The sequence below is a fragment of the Musca domestica genome, unplaced genomic scaffold, assembly GCF_030504385.1.
Source record: "Musca domestica strain aabys unplaced genomic scaffold, Musca_domestica.polishedcontigs.V.1.1 3, whole genome shotgun sequence".
NCBI lineage: Eukaryota > Metazoa > Arthropoda > Insecta > Diptera > Muscidae > Musca > Musca domestica.
This window is the reverse complement of record NW_026712299.1, coordinates 13,248,191-13,270,941: the sequence shown is the minus strand read 5'-3', so window position 1 is coordinate 13,270,941 and position 22,751 is coordinate 13,248,191. Positions and strand designations below refer to the sequence as shown.

The 22,751-nt window shown below is 36.9% G+C and overlaps 1 protein-coding gene across 1 annotated transcript in view; it reads right to left on the bottom strand.

Moving 5' to 3' along the window:
• Window positions 1-9,738: 9,738 nt before the first annotated feature.
• The window catches only part of LOC101901487 (uncharacterized), a 115,705-nt gene continuing 102,692 nt past the window's right edge, over window positions 9,739-22,751 (bottom strand). The window contains exon 3 of the mRNA XM_059124686.1: window positions 9,739-14,658. Coding sequence (XP_058980669.1) covers window positions 10,537-13,620 — 3,084 coding nt within the window. The 5' untranslated portion in view covers window positions 13,621-14,658 and the 3' untranslated portion in view covers window positions 9,739-10,536. The remainder of the gene's footprint in view (window positions 14,659-22,751) is intronic.

The window sequence follows — 22,751 nt, the reverse complement described above, 5'->3', positions numbered from 1 at the left end:
AAAAATTTCACTAGAACTCTCAAAATAAATTATACATCTATTACCAATAGTTTTTATAAATATTACATTCGAAATTTATATATTAAATGTGGAAATTTTTAGTTTACGTTTATGAGGGTAAATTCTATACGTTTCTTATCTGTGTCATAATCGGACAAAAGAAAACAGCAATATCAGCAGAAATGGTTCTGAGCCGAAAATTTCGCAATATTCCATTCAGCAAATATTAAAAAAATGAGCTCGGATTTACCATTGAAATTCCAAAAGTGCAAGAACTTACACAGCAACAGAAAAAAATAGACTTAAAAGAACTAAAGAGTTGCTTCGCTTGGCCGAGAGCTCAGCACCATCGCACTCAGGACGCGACACCCAAGAATGGTTACAAAATGATGTTCCTTGCTTCATTTCCAGCGCACAATGGTCACCAAAATCTCTGAATACCAATCCGTTGCACTAATGTGTCTGAAATATTTTGCAAAGCAAGGTTGTCACTAAAAAATATCAAAGTATCGATCACCTCTAGCAAGCTCTTCGCCGGGAATGGCCCAAAATATCGCAGAGCAACATTCAGGCAGTGTGTGACGGTTCCATTGGCCGTTTGAAGGTCATAATTTGTGCCAAAGGTGACCAGTTCGAACAAATCAAAACTTATTCTAAAATTTGATGCTATTTCCGACACTTTTGTTTCATTCAAGAAAATTAGAAAAAAATGTAAAACTGTAAAAATGTAAAAAAAGTCAAACACCACGACTTTGTTGCAGCTTTTTTTATCTCACCCGTAGGGTTTACATATAGAGACTTTAAAATAGTTTTAGAGAGAAAAATTGGGTCCATTGTGCAATGGTTTTACTAATATCCTCCCCTGTAAACCTAAAAATGAAAGATTTTGAAGATTTGTTGGAGTAAAAGGTAAACCTTTTCCTATTATTCATTCCGAAAAAGGAAAAATTTGAACAATATAAAATCTTGAAAGACTGAAAATTTAGTGCGCTGTATATGTTTTTCTTTAAAACAATTTGTCAAACTGAAAATAAGTTCTTGGAACATTGACCGAAAATCCGGTTTTTAACGAAAAAACTCATATTTGGCTCAATGGGTACGTGAATATGGATCCGTAAAAAGTCAAGGTTTGGTACTGATTATAAATTCAAATAAATATTTCATGCATTTCTCCGAATTATATGTGTTTTTTCACTTGTGAAGAAATCCTCCTTGGAAAATAATATCAATATAGGCTCTCGTTTTCGTATTACCCTTATATAGAGATACCCCCACATTAAGTAAACTATGTCACCTTAGAATTTTCAGAATAAAATATTAATATTTTAGAACATACATTCTCAAACTTTTCACAAATATCCCATAACAAATCAATTAAATTTTTACTATATACAACCTTTAGCACTTGTACCTCGTTTTTTTTTTTTTTTTTTTTTTTTTTTTTTTTGAGTACATGTACGCTTACATAACTACATTTGATTTGGTATACATTACATTGTATTGTTTGGGTGCTGCTAAAAATCTAAATTTGTTTTTGGTTTTTTTCTGTTAAAATTAATACAATTTTTATAACATTTTTTTCAATTGTTTTTCAAATTATTTTTGTATCTTATTTCATATAAGTCTTATATATTAAACAATTTCATTTATTCAAAATTTTATGTGTTTAATATATTCTCTACAGATTTTGTATTTTTTTTTTATTTTTATTTATTTATTTTTTTTTTTTTTTTTGGTTTTTGTTGATTGATTTCTTTTTGGTTGATTTTGAAAGTTGTGTCGTGTCTGCATTTTTTTTTTTTTAATTTTCTATATTTTTTTATTAAAATGCCATTTTTGGTTTGTGTGTGTGTGTGTATTAAAATAATAATTACAAGTCTTGAGGGACGTCTCTTATATTTTGTCATCTGCACTTATTAGAAAAATATAAAGATTTGGATTAAAAAAATATCTGTTGTAAACGATCAGGATAAAATTAATAATTTAAAAAAAATCTGTTTTATAACGCGGAATTGCTTTTTTTTTCTAAAAAAAATATGGGATAAGTCGAAGCAAGTTAAATCGTCTGAAGATATATTTATATATTAGAACTCCAAATTCCAAACAAATAAAATTACTTTTACATCGTATGGTAGCTATTAATAACAAATAAATATATTGCAACAACACAATTACACTGAATTAACATTAATCCAGCCCTTCCATATTTTTCTTTTTCCTCTCCAGATTTTGTCAATTGAATAACTTTGGTGGACATCTGTTAAAAAAATACCCTTAATAAAATCTATGCTTAAATTGAATCCTTTATCCCCCTTTAGCTTAACATAATAAAAGTAAAAAAATCCAAATTCCTTCTTCCATATTCTTTACCGCACACAAAAACAAAATGTAATTGAAAAAGTTACAAATAATTTCAACTTTATAACAATAACTTTATTGTACAGCGCAATAGACAAAGGCAACAAAAAAACCAGTAAGGAAAGCTCAAAAGTCGGGCGGGGCCGACTATATGATACCCTACACCACTATGCATATTTAGTAGAGCTCTCGTAAAAAGGTTTATACAGAGCATTTCAGAGCTCTATGAGATATTTGGTACAAAATCAAAATCTATCTAATTCTATCGTGCATTTTACGAACTATAGCTATATCTGAACTGATTTTCACCAAGTTTGATGTATTTGATTCTAGGCTGAATTCGGTCAGATTTGCCAAAACCCAGGACATTTGGGCTGATATTGGACATTTGGTGTGCAATCAACACGAAATTGGATGAAGATATATATAGGAGGTATATCCAAATATGAACCGATATTTGTAAAACTGAAAAAGAAGATATTTCTTGGCTGCATCTGATACCAAATATTATTCTTGTATCGTACATTTTTCGAATTTGAGGGTCTTAAAGTACAAATCGGATGAAAGGTATATAGGAGCTATAGCTGTATCCGACCGATTTTCACTAAATTTGATGTACCAATATTAGCCATTTGCTGCACATTTAATCCGAAATCGGATGAAGATATATTTGGGAGCTATAGCTATATCTGAAACGACTTTTACTAAAATTGGTGTCCTTGCTTCTAGGCTGAATTTGGCCAGATATGCCAAAATTCATGCCATTTCGGTTGATATTGGCCATTTGTTGTACAATTAACTCGAAATCGAATGAAGATACATATGGGTGCTATATCCAAATCTGAACAGATTTTGAGAAAATTAAAAGCGACTACTTTTGGGCTTTATCTGATATCTGGTACAAATATCATTCCTGTAAAGAGTATGCTATGCTATACTATATCCAAATCTGAACAGATTTTTATAAAATCAAAATCGACTATTTTTGGGCTTTATCTGATATCTGGTACCAAATATCATTCCTGTGAAGAGTATATTACGAATGTAAGGGACTTAAAGAGCAAATCGGATGAAACATATATATGGAGCTAGAGCTATATCTGAACCGAATTTTACTAAAATGTGTGTACTTGCCTATAGGCTGGTTTCGGTCGGATTTGCCAAAATTCATGGCATTTGGGCTGATATTGGCCATTTTATGCACAATTAACACGAAATCGGATGAAGATATATATGGGAGGCATATCCAAATCGGAACAGATTTTAATAAAATTAAAATCAACTATTTTTGGGCTTTATCTGATAACTGGTACCAAATATCATTTCTGTGGAGTGCATATTACGAATGTGAGGGATTTAAAGACGAAATCGGATGAAACATATATGTGGGAGCTATAGCTATATCTGAACCGATTTTTACTAAAATTGGTGTACTTGCTTCTAAGCTGGTTTCGGTCGGATTTGCCAAAATTGATGCTATTACGGCCATTTGGAGCACAATTAACCCGAAATCGGATGAAGATATATATGGGAGCTATATCCAAATCTGAACCGATTTTCTCCAAATTTGTTGTATTTACTTTAAGGCTAATCTCGGTCACATGTGCCAAAATTCGGGCCATTTGGGCTGATATTGGCCATTTGGTGGTCGATTAACCCGAAATCGGATGAAGATATATATGGGAGCTATATCCAAATCTGAACCGATTTCGATAAAATTTAAAACAGCTATTTCTGTGCTCCATCTAATACCTGGTACCAAATATCACGGTTGTGGAGTGCATAGTAGGAATGTGAGGGACTTAAAGATCAAATCGGATGAAAGATATATATGGGAGCTATAGCTATATCTGAACCGATTTTCTCAAAATTTGATATACTTGCTTCTAGGCCGAACTCGGTTGGGTGTGCCAAAATTCAGGTAATTTGGACTGATAGTGGACATTTGGTGCTCATTTAACCCGAAATCGGATGAAGATATATATGGGAGCTATATCTAAATTTGATCCGATTCTCACCAATTTCAATAGGGTTCGTCCTTGGGCCAAAAAAATATTGTTTGGAAAATTTCATCTCAATCGGATAATAAATGCGACCTGCATTTTGTTCACAAGAATACATGGACAGACGGACGGACGGACGGACGGACAGACGGACGGACATGCATAAATCGACTCAGAAAGTGATTCTATGAAGGTTCTCAAAAGTAACTATGGGTCTATCTCGTTTCCTTCTCCATGTTACAAACAAATGCACAAAGACATAATACCCTTACCACTATGTGGTGTAGGGTATAAAGAGGGAGAAAAAAATATTCCTGGCATAACAAAAACAGGGCGAGGGTGAGGTTAGTTGTTGACGTTGTTTAAAACAATGGGAAAACAGGATAAAGGAAGATTGCAGTAAAAAATCCAGTTATACTCCTGTTAAGATTAGCGGATATACAAATAATAGAAAATATTTTAGAATAGACTATTACAGATGATCGCTACTCATGTTATTAAACTTAAATATATTACATGAATTTCATAAACATTTGTTGAAAAAAATCTCTATTTAAAATATAATGTGCATTTATGGGGAATACTTCGATTTTGACTTTTCGTCAAAAATTTCAAATATCGAAATAATAGTAAAACGACTTTTGGATCTTTCGATTGACTTGCCGGTTGAATGTATAATGAAAGACTTTATACTATTTTGAATTTTCACATCGTAAGTCCTTCTCCACACTTTAGGTAAGTCCGAAAAATATATCAATCCACTCTCTTACAGAAAGTGAATCATTAACAATAGTCGGGATATAGTGCAAGTTCTTCACTTAAAAGTTTCAAACATTGTTTTAAATATTGGCCTTTTTGTCCTAAACTTTAAACCATTGCAGTATCTAGACTTTATATCTCTAGACTAAACCTCTCAAATGCTTATTCCACCTTCATTTTCGAATCTCTTTAAAATTGCAAGGAAATGAATTAACGGTCCTTCAGTCAGGTCACCACTTTCGTCTGGAGCATATCCCTTTTTAGAAGATACTAGGCATCAAAATATTGTTTGAAGAAGATAATATACAGAATGAAGACATTTAGTCTGGTCGACGCAATATATGTTCCAGTTAAGTTAATAGTACAATTCATACATGAGTTATTGCAGAAAGATTACTCAAATGACTCAAATTAAACAGTGACACAAGTTGTGGCTCAAAGATTGATCAGAGACTTTGGGGATAAAGATCTTGAGAATGCCGAAGAACAGATTTGCCATCCATTTTAAGGATCTTTAGCCATAGCAGACTTATTGAAGGCCTTTTATTCAAAGGAACCGGTCTTCTGTGTATAGAAGATATATTAAACGTCTCCTAGCCATAGAAAATCTACTAGACTAGATCTGGGCTGAAAGACGCCTTCTGGTCAAAAAACTCCTGCCAAAAAATCTGGGGTTGGAACTTTTTCCAAGTCATTAAAATTCTGAAAATATTTTGTTTTTCGGTCCATGAAATGAAGGAAGAAAAAGTCTATATCTTTTTATACCCTCCACCAAAAAAGGTATGGAGGGTATATTAAGTTTGTCATTCCGTTTGTAACTCATCGAAATAATCATTTTAGACCCAACAAAGTATATATATTCTTGATCAGCGTAAAATTCTAAGACGATTTATCCCAGTCCGTCCGTCTGTCCGTCTGTTGTAATCACGCTACAGTCTTAACGAATTAAGATAGGAAGCTAAAATTTTGCACAGATCTCTCTTTTGTCTGCAGGCAGGTCACGTTCGAAGATGGGCTATATCGGTCCACGATATCGTATAGCCCCCATATAACGGTACCCCCCGATATTTGGTTTTTGATGATTTTACCCACATTTTTCAACGGAATTGTCTGAAAATCCACAAAAGGAGTCCCTTGTGGGCATTTTACCTCCTCAAAATGAAGTGTCTATATAGGTCCACGATATCGTATATCCCCCATATAACTGTAACCCCCGATATTCGGTATTTTGATGATGTTAGCCACGCTTTTCAATGGAATTGTCTCAAAATCAACACAAGTAGTTCCTTGTGAGTACTTCACCCCCTGAGAGAGAATTGTTTATACAGGTCCACGATATCGTATATCCCCCATATAACGGTACCTCCCGATATTCGGTATTTTATGATTTGACCCACATTTTTCATCGGAATTGTCTGAAAATCCACACAATGAGTTCCTTGTGGGTACTTTATACCCCGGCAGAGAATTATTTATATAGATCCACGATATTGTATAGCCCTCATATAACGGTACCCCCGATGTTCGGTATTTTGATGTTTTTAGCCATATTTTTTAACGGAATGGTCACAAGGGGTTCTTTGTACACAAGGGGTTCTTTGTACACAAGGGGTTCTTTGTGAGCACTTTACCCACCGACAGAGAATTCTCTATATAGGTTAACGATAACGTATAGCTCACATATAACGGTACCCCGCGATATTCGGTATTTTGATGATTTTAGCCACATTTTCCAATCGTATTGTCTGAAAATCCACACACGGAGTTCCTTGTGAGTACTTTACACGCAGATATAGATTTGTCTTTATAGGTCCACAATATCGTATATCCCCCCATATATCGGCACCTTCTTATATTAGATATTTTAAAGATTTTAAAAGAATTTTTATTGGATTTTATTTTTTTGAAAATTTTCTAATTCGTTCCAAATGGTGGAGGGTATTCAAAGTTCGGCCCGGCCGAACTTATTGCTTTTTTACTTGTTCTTTTTCGTCTAGTTAAGAGTTATAATGATAAAATGATCTTCAGAAATCTTCATGCGATTTGGCTGAAGAAATGTGATCTCAAAAATAAGCTACGACTTCAGCATACACTTCGACGTGACAAGAAAAAAATCATCACGTGTTAAAATCAGGCTGGCCATGAGGATCGGGATTGAATATTGGGTCCACTTCAGTCTTTTCCGTTGAAATCGGTTGGAAAAAAATTAAAAACCTTAACGTCGATGGTACCGGTTTCCTGATAAAATGGCTGTCAAAGTGTCAAATTAAAAAAATCTGCAATAAGCGAAATATTGAACCTATCCCAACAGTCTTCTGTCACAGAAGACAGAGTCCGTTACAACCTCTACATATCGAATTTTAAAGAAGTCCCCTGAAAATCATCGACATACCAAATATAGCGAAGTGCTGAAACGAGGGGGCCTACAGCAACATGTGAACCTTTACAGGCCATGATCTGCCACAGAAAGTAGAACCCATTTGAAAATGTTGCTCATATCGTTTGAAGGTACGGTTATATGGGGCTATAAGAAAAAGTGGACCTATGACTATGACTATGTTCTGTCACCGGAGGTATAACCTGTTAGAATCTGAAGTACCGAAGTTTTAATGGTTGTGATAGAAAATATGATATAAGTCGTCAAAATACCAAATATCGAGAAGTACCATGGTACGAGGGCTACAGAAAAACGTATACGAATTAGAACTCATAACAAAATCTTTGAACCGAATTATAAATAATTCCATTTGAAAATTTGGTTTCAATTTGTAAGATACCGAATATCGGCAGAAACTGTTATATGGGGGCTATAAGAAAGCACGGACCGACTGAAAAAATACACATGTGTGCAACAATTTTTCCCTCTATTTCAATTCGTTCCAAGGATTGCGAGATTACAACCGACCTTCAAACGGACATCGCTAAATCGACTTAGAATTTTACGCTGAAGAAGAATATATCTACATTGTAGGGTCTAATATGCGTATTTCGAGAAGTTACAAATGGAATGACAAAGTAGGTATATCCTCCATACTATGGTGGATGGTAAAAAAATTATTACGCCATTACTCAGAAGATCAACTTACGGTGAATCTGTCCCTCGGATTATAAATATGCGACATTTCATCCTCAAAACAAGTAAAAAAGTTGAAAGTTAGGCCAGCTCGAACTTTGAATAACCTCCACCATTTGGAACGCATTCGGCAACTCTCAAAAAAAAAAAAAAAAAAATATAGTCCGTTAAAAATTCTGTTAAAATCTTGAAAATAAAAAATTTAGCCGTCTTATTAGGGTCTAAACGAAACCGTGGACCTGCATAGTCAACTTTTGTCATAAGCCGTTACAATATTCAAATGCGAACAATCATCAATATAGGAAGGTACTATTATATGGGGGCTATACCAAAAGGTGGACTTGCACATAACTTTTTCTGCCTTAGGTTGCAGTATCCATTGCGAACTTCAAATACTAAATTTCAAACAATTCCGATCAATAATGTCGCTGAAATCATCAAAATACCGATTATCGGGACGTACCGTTATATGGAGCTATACCAAAACGTGGACCCACATGGCTCATTTTCTATACCAAAAGTCCTGTATTTGAGTAAAATTTTATCAATCTACTTCATTTCGTTCGGAAGCTAGAGTGATTTCCACAGATGGGCAGGCCGATAGACATCGCTAAATCGAAATAGTATTTTATGCTGATCAAGAATATATGGGTCTGAAAGGAGTGTTTCTGGGAGTTAGAAACGGAATGACAAACTTAATATACCCTTCATACTATGGTGGAGGGTATAAAAAATGTTTAAAAAGAAGACAATTCGACCCAAACGTAGAAAGATCTCATACTGGTTGAAAATGGTTTGACGGTTTCTGGATCAACTCGAAGTTCCGTTTATGCTCATATGAGATCCCCAACCATTTGTGGAGAAGTTGCCATAGAGATTGTATGAAGTCTGTAAAATGTTGACAATCAATTATAGATTTGTGTGGACTATTTAATGGAAGGACTTATGTGTGAAGCCTTTCAAAATATAGCTGATGCAAGAATTAAAGCCGAAAGACTTACAGCAACGCAGAATTTTTTGTGAATGGGCTCTTGAAAAGTTAGATAAAATTTTTATGGGAAAATAGAAATCAGCGTCGAAGCTGAATTAGTACGTAAATAAGTAGAATTGTCGACATTGGAGTGAAGATCAGCCAGAAGCATTCCAAAAGTTACCAATGCATCTAGAAACAGTCAAAGCTTGGTGCGTTTTTTTTTTGGACTGGTGGCATTCTTCAAATATGTTGCGAATCATAACGTAACTTTTTTGGAAGCTACAGCTAAATCTCTAGTAGAAATGTCATTAAAAGGTTGGAAATAGGTTCGGGAGACTTGCTAATTTACAGACATTACAAGGTCTCCAAAAACCATTTCCTTAGAAATTAGTGAAAACAACTGGAACTCAGATCCTGGGAGAAAGAAAGACTTCGAATTCCGAAGAGCAGAAGGCTTGAGTGGAACTTTTTATGGTGTGGTGCATTTCTGCTTGTAACCTGAAGGTCTTGGTTAAATATAATTGTCTAGTCAAATCAAAAATATTTTTTGTAGAATGTATCTATTTTCGAATATTAATAAAAATTTCAGAATTCTTCCAATACTCATAAAGACCTTTCAAGGATATTCATCCTCAGAAAATCGGTTAACGATGCTATTTGACTGCTTGTTGGCTTAAGTAAAATTATGGGAATTGCAATATACAATGTTCGCAGAGACTTTTCGGAATTTTCCAGTCATATTATTTTTTCAATCCTCTCTAAAAGTGTTTGATCTATCCCTACTCTATCATCATGGCCATTATCAAGCTATTGGAAATATACTTCAAATGTTGATTATTTTTTAAATTATTAAAGTTTGGTGAATTTAAAAACGATCCCTTAAATATTCAAATACTAACTTTCAAAAATATATAGTTTAACTTAAGAAAACAAAATAAACCCTCAAATATTAAACTATCTCAAAAACTATTGCAGCTTGCCCCACGCATTGTAAGGTATTTAATAAACTATTCAACTTATACGTGTATGAGAGTGTGTTTTTTTTTTTTTTTTTTTTTTTTTTTTTCTTACAAAGCTACCGTATCATCGGTGAGAGTTGCTGTGATGCTCTTCGACGATAAAGATGATGATGCTGCTGCTGTTGGATGCGGTTTACTGTTTGCTGTGGCGCCCAACATCATCGACGTTGTGGACACATTCAATTTAGAGGCAGGTAAGGTGGTGTTGGTGGCGGCGGTGTTGGTGATATTCGACAAACTACTACAGGTGGTTGAGAGTGTTGTTGACAGCGATGTTGATGATGATGCTGTCGCTGTTGCAGGGGATGCGGCGACCGGGTTCTTAACCATACGTTGTTGCTTTTGAAGTTGTCACATATCGGTTGTGGTATCGCGTGGATCACCGACATAGCCCTCGTCGGGACTATCGGCCAGTGGACCGTTGAGGTAACGTTTTTTCGTTGTAGCCTTTTCTGTGGCCGTTGTTGTCGCCGGCTCTCCACCCACCGTCATGGAGGAGTTTGAGGGTGAAATTTCACTTTCGTCACATTCGGGTATGGTTGAAGAATCCGCCTGGGCGGCAACGCAACGTTTGCGTCCCTCCATTGTTGTGGTGGCTGGACAGGTATTGGTAATGGTCGCGGATGATGAGGAGGACGATGACGACGACGCCGAGGAGCAAGAGTTGGAGGAGGCCGACGAGGAGGATGATGAAGAGGCTGCTGGTGATTGTATAGAGGTATTAGCATTCACTAACGACGATGTGGCTAAGGAGGAGGGGGTGGAGGAGGAGATGGAGGTGGCGGTGTTACTATTCAGCTGTGAAACTGTAGAGTTTAAAGAGGTAAGTGGTTGTTGCTGGTGTTGTTGTTGTTGTTGCTGGGGACTCAGCATGCCCATAATTGTGGGGGCATAGTGCAGCGGTTGGGCATGATAGCCGGGCAGGCAAGGAGGCCACTGTTGATGCTGTTGTTGTTGCTGCTGCTGTGCAGAGTTTTGCTCTGACCCATTGTTGCAGCTCTTATAGCCTTCCGGTGGTGAGGGATATTGCACTAGATGAGTCTGCGGATATCCTTCGGCCGTAAAACGCACACTGGGCAAATTATATTTGTCATAGGTATTGGGAGTCATGGAGCGTTGCTGCAAGAACTCGGCCTCTAGGCTGTAGCGCATACCATTGTTGTTGGCATTGGCAAATTGTTGTTGTTTGTGCTTGTGTGGTAGTGTGCGGTAGAAATTCTGCTGTTGTTGCTGCTGCTGTTGATGCAAGGCATTTTGCTGTTGCTGCTGCTGGTTGTTGGCCGCTGCTGCAGCCTGTTGTTGCATTAGATGATGATGGGCCGGTGGTTGTTGTGGTGATTGCTGCAAATGGGCATTGCTGTAGTCGTAGGCAAAGCCATCCTGGCCCAAAAAGCACACCGGGTTCAGATGCACATCGACAGGATGTGTGGGTATGGAATTCATGACTGTCTTCAGCTGCATGCCCCGGGGCAGAGTGGTAAGGCCACCAAAGCGAGAGGAGGCGGCCATGGCCGCTGCAGCATTGGGCCTTAGTATTTGGGAGCCAAACTGCGGAGCTGACAGTTGATAATATTGTTCATATTGCACCGGATTTTGACAATCACTTTGACTGTCATACTCCGAGCCGGCAGTGTCCAGTGAGGCGGATGCCTTCAGTTTGTGCTTGACGCCACTTTCGGCATCATTGACCAAATCGGGATTCTTTTCGGTGTAGTTGCGCAGCGATGAGGGTGGCGAACAGTAGGCCAGGCTGGAGCTTAAGGCCGGATTAACCATCAACGAGCTGGGCGGTGGCGGCGGCGGTGTGGCCGATGAGAGGGCGGCCGAGGCAGCGGCTGCCATGTTGACACTCAACTGCAGCGTTTGCGTTGAGCTGTCCATGGGATTATAGAGCATAATGTTCTGTTTCATTTGCTGGCCGAGAATGACACCATTCTCCTTGGCCAATTTGGTGGGTGTTAGGCTGTCACATTGTCCCAATATTAAGCCGGAATTACCATTCAGACTATCGCTGTCATTGATGATGGATGAGCATTTCATGAGGCCGGTATCGTTGCTGGACGACCCATCCGAGGAGGAGGTGTTGCCATTGCCATTGACAGTTGTCACAGCCGACGAGGGACATTTCTTACGTTTCACGGGATTCTGGCGTTTCTTGCACTGGACAATGATAAAGGCCATGATGAGTACGAAAATAATGCCTCCGCCCGCCGAGCTGGCCACAATGTAGTTCATGTAGTTCTGGGGAAAGGATACCTCGTTAACGACGGGCGGCTCCTTGATAATGACACGTATGGTGTAGTTGCTAAAGGTAGTGCCGGCAATGTTTTGACCCACACACGAGAAGGTGCCATTGTCCTCAACGCCCACATTGTAAATGAAAATTTCACTGTGTTTCTCCTCCGACGTGGTGGAGGTTTCATCGATGTAGTACAGCATGTGCATGTTATCGACGAAACTGTCATTGGTCATGACCTGGCCATTGAAAAGCCACAACACCTTGGGTTCGGGTATGGCTCGCACAACGCAGGCAATGGTGAGATTGCGTCCCTCGGACACCTCGGTATAGGTGGATTGGGGAGTTACCTCCGGCAGACAGGCAAATTCTTCTTTCTTCAGTGACTTAATGACCTGACCCTTGAGGCGTAGAGGCTCCACACATTTGGGCTCCTCCGTCTGAGGTGTGTTGTAGCTATTCAACCAATTGTGTAGATCCAACAGACGACAATCACAGGTCCAGCGATTGCTTTGCAAGCTGATGCCATGCAGGGATTTGGGTAAAATATGATTACCCTGGATATAGCTAATGCGATTGCCATCCAAACGCAACCATTCCAGATTGTCCATGCCCACAAATGCCTCATTTTCGATGCGTTCTATTTGACAGTTGCTCAACTCCAATGTCGTGAGAAAAGACAAATAACGAAAGGCGGCCGTCTTAAGTTCCCTTATGGGGTTTCCACTCAACGAGAGGCGCATCAGCGAGCTATAGTCCTGAAAAGTTTCTGTGGGGATGTGTTGTAACGAATTCTCCGACAGATCCAATTCCACAAGATTTGTAAGGCCCCGGAAAGCTTTTTCATGTATTCGTATCAGTTGATTGCGTGACAAATAAATTTTCTGCAAATTTAACAGGTCCATGCGCAGAAAACGTTCACTTTGCAAGACCTGTAGGGCATTGCCGGAAAAGTTCAAGACCTGAGTACCGGGATCCATACCTTCGGGTATATTGGGTAGTGATTGGCCACCACATTCCACCGTCTGTTTGCCACCCTTCCATTTACACATACATACGTCGGGAGGACACGCGAAGATGGGGTCTGCCATTAGCGACCATAGGACGACCAAATAAATACCAAATATGGATGCAAATTTCGTTTTTGTAGGATGTCGTCTAAACATTGTGGTGATTTTTGGTGTTGTTGTTGTAGTCATTTAAAAAATATTGTTAGTAGAGTATTTTGTTGTTGTTGTTGTTGTTGTCGTTAATTTCATACGTATTTTATGTCAAAAAGAAAACATTTTGTTGTCTTCCTTGCAGCAGCCTGGCAAAAATTGTCATTTATTGGGGGCGGGGCCAATGCGAGCGATATTCTTGTTGTTTTCTCGGAGATAAGTGTTCATTAAGCCCAAATGCCATGTAGGACCAGGATTTTGTATTTCAAGATTAGAGCCTTCTCAATGCCACATAAGCCTTTTAGACTAATGACTTAAATCCTTGGAATGACATTCAAACAAACGAAAATTCCTTTAGTCTGTGTTTCAATTTTTTTTAACATGTCAACCAAGTCTGCGAAATAACTGGGCCATATAGTCCTTATCTTGTTTTTCAAGAAAACAAAAAAAAAAAAAAAATACAACTATTTAAGGACCCCAAGTTTTTTTGGTGTTTTCCTACACAGGAACTGATGGTTGTTGGAATTTGGGGTTTTTTCTCTTTCTTGGTTATCGCCTTCCAGATTTCGTTTAGTTTTCCTTTTTTACTTTCTTTCTACCCTCCCACAAATATCTTTTTTATGAACTCTTTCCCATTTGGGTTTGGGACAGTTTTTTTGGTGACTTTGTTAGTTTATTGCGTGGCTGACGTCAGCATATTTTCTATTAGTTTGCCGCTAGTTTGAATCCCCTGAATCTGTTTTTTTTTTTTTTTCTTTTTTTATGAACATCACTTGTTTCACTTGTATTCTTATCGCTGTTCTTTTTGTTGTGGCTGCTGCTGTTTTCGTTCTTGTTTGCTTGCTTGCTGCTTCCTCTCTTGTTTCTTATATTTCCTGTACATCCGGGTATTATTCTATTCAATCTTGGGTTTTTTGGGTTTCCTTCTTCATTTTTTTCTTCTTTTCGCTTACATTCTCATCTAATCATTAAGGCCATTAGTGTCGTTTGGTTACCAGCTGTTCGTCGGAGGTTATTTTTTCAGTTGGTTTCTTGTGGTTAGTTTTTTTTTTCGGCAGTCAGGGTTGACTTTGTATTCTGCAAATATTTGAAAAGAAAAAGAGGGAAGAGAACGAAACAAATATTATTATTTTGAAGTCAAAAAATAAAATGTTTTGAAGAAACAAGTTTAGAAGATATTTCAATTAAGTCATTGATGGATTTACTACATTTTGGATTTTTATACCCTACAACACTATGTGTTGGGGTATTATAAGTTTGATTGAGCCAAAAATTATGTAACACCACGAAATATTGGTTTCCCACATAAGAAAGTATATATGGGTCTTCCTAGCTCGCCGAGCTGAGTCGATCTAGCTATGTATGTCCGTCCGTCCGTCTGTCCATGTTAATTTGTAATAACTCTACAGGTCGCAATTATGGCACGATCCTCACGAAATTGAAGATGGAGGTGGGTTTGAGGCCAGAATAGAACCCTATTTCTTTTGGAGATGATCGCATAATATTTAGGGGTTGAAATGGACCAAAAACTGAAAAATTTCCTGATTTTACAGTTGCTCTATAGGTCGCAATTATAGACCAATCAAAACGGAAGTTAGCATGGGGCTAGAGCTTAAGGCTGGGCAGAAGCCTTACAATTTTGATGGTCATCAGTTAATATTTAGTGGGTGAAATAGACCATAACATTTGTGTTAAATAAAAGTCAAATATTTCATTTAACCGCGAATGTTTTTAATCCCGGCGAAATCACAAATAGACGAAAAGGTCAATTCTGACCGTTACGTAGACGCCGATAGTAAATTTATCGGATATATATAGTGGAATATATACAATGTATACATACAAAGGAAAGGGATGTTAGCTAGAATGCTTATATCTTATGAATGACTGGACCGATTTTGACAAATTTTGTCATTACTGAATGCCCCTTTGGCATAAAAGAAAAAAAAAAAACGCATAAAAAGATGACAATAATGATGTTAATATAGATTTTATTGTATTTTGTGACACTTTTTTATTTTTTCATATTTTTTATCGCATGCGATTTTTTCAATTTTACTTAAAATATTAAAGTGTACATTTTGTAATATTTTTTTCACCTTACAACACAGGTTTTTATATACACATTGCAATCATCGTCCTATCCTCACGAAAATTTTCACAAGGGTAGGGTTAGGGTCAGAAGGGCTAGGCCTATTGTTTTCAAAGATGTCCGCAATATATTTAGGGGTTGATATGGACCATCAACTAAAAATGTTCCTGCTTTTGCAACCGTTATAAAGGACATAAATATAAACCAAAGGACACGAAATCTCGCATTAACTTAGATTTGTGAAAAAATACCAGCATTTCTTACAGGCGATATCCCAAATACACAAAAGGCGAACTTCTGCCTCTTGCTTTTGGAGATGATAGCAAAATTTTTAGGGGTTCAAATGAGCCAAATCTTCCAAAATGGATTTGGACATAAAGGGTCTTCTGACATATTGTAGTGTTGTAGGGTATCACATGGTCGGCCCGACGACTATAGCCTGTGCTTACTTGTTTTTTATCTCACCCTGTATATGTTTCATCCGATTTGGGGTGTAAGTCACAACAATGGTATTTGGTACCAGATATCAGAAATACCTCTGCCAAATGTTATTAAGATCGGTTTAGATATGAATAAAGCGCCCATATATTCCTTTATCCGATTTCCGGTTTATTGTCCACCAAATTATGAATATCAGCCCAAATAGAGTGAATTGTGGCATATCCTACCAAATTCAGTCTGGAATCACGTGCTTTAAATGTAATGAAATCTGTTCATATATAGCTATAGCTCCCATATAAATAAGTAGTTTGTGTTAAAAAGGACCTAGTTTTGTAAATGTGTCATACAAATGCATGAAAATTACTAAACAGTACTACACCTGGTACAATATTTTATTGGGTTCAAAGATAGTGCCTACAATCAGAAATTTGATAGTACGGTTGCTATTCAAGTGTAGCTTAAATATGTGGATGTCGTTTCATGAATGTGTATTTTAATTGTACGAAAAGTACGGAATAATACTATATTTGGTTTTGGGTGAACGGATAGTGATAAAATTCTGAAATTTGATATTCAGGTTACTGATGTTATCTATGTTTGAGATTTGGCAGTGGCTTGAAAATGCATTCAATATATGTACGAAAAGTACTAAATGGTTCCAAATTTGATATTAATGTCTCTATTAATATCTGGAATTGAGATATAGAGGTGGTTTTGGAAATGTGTGCTAAAATTTTACAAAAAGTACTAAATATGGTATTGGGGGAAGGGATAGAGCTTAAATCCCGAAATTTCATATTGAAGTTTCTATTTGTAACTGGGATGAAGATATTGAGGTGGTTTTTGCAATGTGAACTATTATTGTTCGAAAAGTACTTAGTGTTACTAAATTGGGTCTTGGGTGAAGGGATAGAGCTGAAATCCCTAAATTTGATATTGAGATCTTTGTTGGTATATGGGGTTAAGATATGGGTGTGGTTTTGGAAATGTGTACAATAATTGTACGAAAAGTACTGAATGGTACTATATTTGGTATTGGGTGAAGGGATAGAGATAAAAATCTGAGATTTAATATGGGGGGTTAAATATCGAAACCGAGTACCATTAAATGGAAACGTACGTCCCGAAATTTGCACCATTTAGGCTGATATTAGCTATTATTTGCAAAATAAACCTGAAATCGGATTGTGGATATATATGGTAGCTATATTCAAATATAAGCCGAATATGGGGGACTTAAAACTCCAAATCCGATAAAACATATATATAGGAGCTATTGCTATATCAGGACCGAGTTTCACCAAATTTTGATATACTTGCTTCTATTCCGAATTCCGTCGGATGTGCCAAAATTAAGGTCAATTGGACAGATGTTCATTTGGTGCACAATTAACCCGAAATCGGTTGAAGATATATATGGGAGCTATATCCAAGTCTAGATCGTTCTTGCTAAAATTTGGCAGAGATATTTTTGGGCGACTTCTGATATCTGGTACCAAATATCATTGTTGTTTTGGTGCATATTACGAATGTGAGGGACTTAAACCCCCAAATCGGATGAAACATATATATGGGAGCTAAAGCTATATCAGGAGCTATTTTCAAATTTGATTTGATGTACTTGCTTCTATGTAGAATTCGGTCGGATGTGCCAAAATTCAGTCCATATCGGCTAATATTAGCCATTTGGTTTACAATTTACAGGAAATCGGTTGAAGATATATCTAGGAGCTATAACTAAATTTGAACGGATTCTCACCAATTTGAATAGGGTTCGTCCTTGGTCTAAACAAATATTATTTGGAAAACTTTAATTAAATTGGATAATAAATGCGACATCTAAATGTTACAAACAAATGGACAAAGACATATTTAGTGTAGGGTATAAAAAGGGAACCGAAATTACCCATTTTTCAAACAAATGGTTCCTGAAGTAATCCACAGCTGCCTATAAAATTTCATGGAAAAGAATAAAAGTTAGAAAGGCGTCAAACTTTCCCTGCACCATTTTATTACAATTTATGTTGGTCTTAAGATAAAGTTCATTTGACGGATTTAACAATAATTAATAATATTTTTTTTGGTTATAATCTATACAATATACCAGATTTAAGATGCGTTTTATATACTATCTTACTTCAAACTGGAACAAATTTCCTTCCATTCCTTTTTTTTAAAACTAATCATCAAATGGCTACAATTTAGTTAATGTTCTAATTCAAGTACCAATATCCTGACGCGTGTTAAAGTCATGCTATCATAAAACTTGCACCTATTTTTATTTTACACTCCCCCTCTCTCACTCTCCCTTCTCCTCGTTCAGTGGTCCCCAATAAAAACTGAGAAAACAAACATTTGTAGAAATTTAATTTACAAAATACATAACTAAATCCATCACTGGCACTAGCTCTTAACTTTCAACGGCAGAGAACTTCTTTGCCATTAACAGTAAAGAATAGCAGAGTGTCATTCATTTTATTCTTGTCGCTGCTGTCATGGCGCTGTTGTTGTTGTTCATGTTGTTTTTGTATTTAAAAAACTTTTACGCTATAAACTTTAATTAACTAAATTTCTGTCATTTTTTCTGTGAGTTTTCTTTTTTTGTTGCTGGTCTTCCCTAAACTTTTCTCAGCTATTGTCATTGCCATCAACACACGGCATAGTTAAAAGTTAGTAAATTGTTCATCAGCACCAGCAGCAGCACCACTACCATGGCCATTATCTTCAAGTGGTATGGATAGGTCTTCTTGGAATCCACCATGATTGTTATGGTGTCCAATGAATGGATGAATGAGCGAATGAAGATGGAAGACTACTGGAAATTGTTGTCTTAGTGTTGGTGGGTGCGTCAATGGTGGTGGTGTTGGTAATGGTGGTTCTTAGAAGTTGTTTAAATTTTTAAATGATAGAAATGTACCCGGGGAAACAATAGATAACGTTGAACCTACTTATTAACCCACAAAAGTTTATGGGATATGGTTTTATTGCTGCTGCTACTACTGCTGCTGATGCGTTGAACAAAATGTCATTCTTCCGTGTTCGACATGACATGATGATAAGAATGATTCTGAGAGAAGAATTTCATGCCAAAAACTTTAATTGAAATCTAAAGAGGAAAACATACTTATTTTTGAACAATTATAAGTTTTTAAAGTAATTTAGATTTTGTCTTATAATTTTAACGGAGAGTGTGTGTGGATTGTGGTAAAGAGGCATGTGACTATATCGACTACTTCCTTCACATTATATGAGATATGTGAAAAATTTTGGAAAATGTTTAAATGTGCGTGAGGTACCAAATATGGTCGACCGAGGTATTCCATTTTCATACCTTACCTCATAAAGACACAAAATTGCAATCTATGCAAAATCATAAATTCTATATTCATTTCAGGTTTCTGGCTAAGATGAATATTTAGGCGTAGCTAGTTTTAAGTAATCACTGACTGGTTTCGCACGTTATGACAGATAAAAGAATTGGCAAGTAAAAAAGCCTTATGTTCGCCTGGGCCGAACTTTAAATACCGTCCACCATTTGGAACGAATTTGGCAATTTTCCAAAAAAATAAAATCCTTTAAAAATTTTGTAATAATTTAAAAAAATACCGAATATAGCCCTTTTATTAGACTCTATACGACAACGTTGATCTGCATAGGCAACTTTTGTCATAAGCCATTACAATATTCAAATGCAAAACTTAAAAAAGTAAAAAAGCTGTAAGTTCGGCCGGGCCGAACTTTGAATGTCCCCCGCGATTTGGTAAAAATCTGGCATTTTTCAAAAATTTAAAATCCATTAAAAATTCTGTTAAAATCTTAAAAATACCGAATATAGCCGTATATTAGGGCAATTTTTTGGCATAGGCTGTAGTATCCATTACGGACTTCAAATACAAAATTTAAAACAATTCCGGTAAATAATGTCGCTAAAATCATCAAAATACCAAATATCGGAATCACAGACGAACAGACGGATAGGCGGACAGACGGATAGACGGACGGATATTGTTAAATCGATATAGAATTTTATGCTGATCAAGAATATATTTACTTTGCGGGGCCTAAAAAGTATATCTCGAGGTGTTACAAACGGAATGACAAACGTAATATACCCTCCATACTATGGTAGAGGTATAAAAAAATCGTTGGATAATGTCGCTAAAATCATCCAAATACCGAATATCGGAGGTACCGTTATATGAGGGCTATACCAAGGCGTGGACCTGCACAGACAATTTTCTGTCATAGGCTGTATTATCTATTACGAACTTCAAACACCAAATTTAAATGAAAATTGAAGAATCTCGGTAATTAATGTCGCTTAAATCAGCAAAATACTGAAAATAGTGAGGTACCATTATACAGAGGCTATACCAAAACGTGGACCTACATGACCCATTTTCAATAGCAAAAGTCCTGCAGACAAAATATACATTTAAATAAAATTTTATCAACCTACTTCATTTCGTTCGGAAGCTAGAGTGATTTCCACAGGGTGAGATGAAAAAAACTGCAACCAACTTCAGACTGCTGTCATTTCTAAACCACTCCGCCGACAGCTGTTAAAATTATTCCAGTGACAGCTCATTATATTGTTTACAAGCGTACAAAAGCATTTTGGTGAGAATTTTCCAGAAAAAAGTTATTTGTGATGGAATTCAGGAGTGATAGTGATAGTGAAACCTTTATATTTGACTGGAACACCACAAGTGGCTATCGTTAGAGCACTTCAGCATTTAAATTCATAATAAATCTTTTGTGTCTCGTACCATCGCTCGTTACGGTGATACTGGTAGCGTAGCCCGACGTCAAGGAAGTGGACGGAAGAAAATAGCAACATCAGCAGAAATGGTTCGAAAAGTAAAGAAGCGACTTGATCGAAACTCGCGTCGTAGTGGCCGAAAAATGGCTCGTGTGCTGAAAATATCACAATATTCCATTCGATAAATATTGAAAAATGAGCTTAGGGTAAAGCCATTGAAATTCAAAAAAGTGCAAGAAATTACACCGCAACGGAAAGAAAATAGACTCAAAAGAGCTAAAGAGTTGCTTCGCTTTGCCGAAAGTGGTAAACTGCAAAATTTAGTTTTCTCCGATGAGAAAATATTCGTTGTCCAGCAGTTTGTAAACAAACAAACTTGCCAAAGAGGTCAGCTGAAAATATACACCTTCAGTTGGCAATCAGAACTCAAGCGCCGGCCATGGTGATGGTGTGGGCCGCCATAATAGCCGATGGTCGCTCTCAACTCATATTAATCGACCGTGGCATCACAATGAATGCCGGATATTATCACGAAAATATTCTGGAGGGTGTATTAAAGCCTTGAACACGCAAACATTTTGGCCGCAGACCTTGGACATTCCAACAGAACTCGCGCCTCCCAACAATGGTTACAAAATGAGGTTCCGGATACCAAACCGTTGGACTATTGTGTCTGGAGTATTTTGGAAGGCAAGGTTGGCACTAAAATTACCAAAGTGCCGATCACTTCAAGCAAGCGCTTCTCCAGAAATGGACCAAAATACCGCAGAGTAACATTCGGGCAGCGTGTGACCATGAACCAATTTTCACCAATTTCAATAGGGTTCGTCCCTGGGCCAAACAAATATTATTTTTGAAAATTTCATCTCAATCGGAGAATAAATGCGACCTGCATTTTGTTAAAAAATATACATGGACAGACGGACGGACAGGCCGACTGACATGCATAAATCGACTCATAAAGTGATTCTGTGAAGATCCACAAAAGTAACTATGGGTCTATCTCACTTCCTTCTCCATGTTACAAACAAATGCACAAAGACATAATATTGTAGGGTATAATAATAAAATTTGAAATTTTGTAATTAGGTAATTTTGAATTGGGTGTCCCGGGTGAGTAGAAATCCTTCTTGTAGAAAATATTTCCAACATCCTGGTTATTATTTTATTTGGCTTATTTTTCCTCATAGAATATCAAGCGATACCTTACAGACTTCTATAAAAACAATTTCCTACCACTACATGCACAAAATCGTACACTTTGGAAAATTAAAAGAATGCATTCATTAACATATAGTCAATGTATGTGTGTCGAATCCGACTGCTTGATGTGGGTGAGAGAGAGGGGAAATACATTAATGGTTGAGATGGTGATGGAATTCCATTCCATTTCCACTGCTTGTGTTTGGTTTTTATTTGTTGGAGAGAGGCAAAAAAGATAAACAATCCAAAAATTACTTTCCACACACGTACGCACACCGAAATACATTTACACAAATATGTAAATGGAGCTATAGGCGTCAAGTTACCAAACAACAACAACAACAGCAGCAGCAACCAGGCAAAGGATAACAAACAAACAAATAAACAAACGAAAAGGGCAGACAGGAACATTGGCAGACAAGATAGAGGACAACAGAGATATTTGTGTGTATGTGTTTGTTTGTGTGTATGTGTGTGTGTGTGTATATGAACATGGGGACCATACCCCAGTCGGCCTTTGTACAGAGGCAAAAAATGTGCGGGTGCCATTCAAAGCTTTTGTTATTACTCTTATCGTTTGATAGCAGCAGAGTGCCAGTTTAAATGTACTACCCCCAAACCCAACCAACCAACCAAACAACCTATGCCAAGGCATTAACTTAAGTGCCTTCC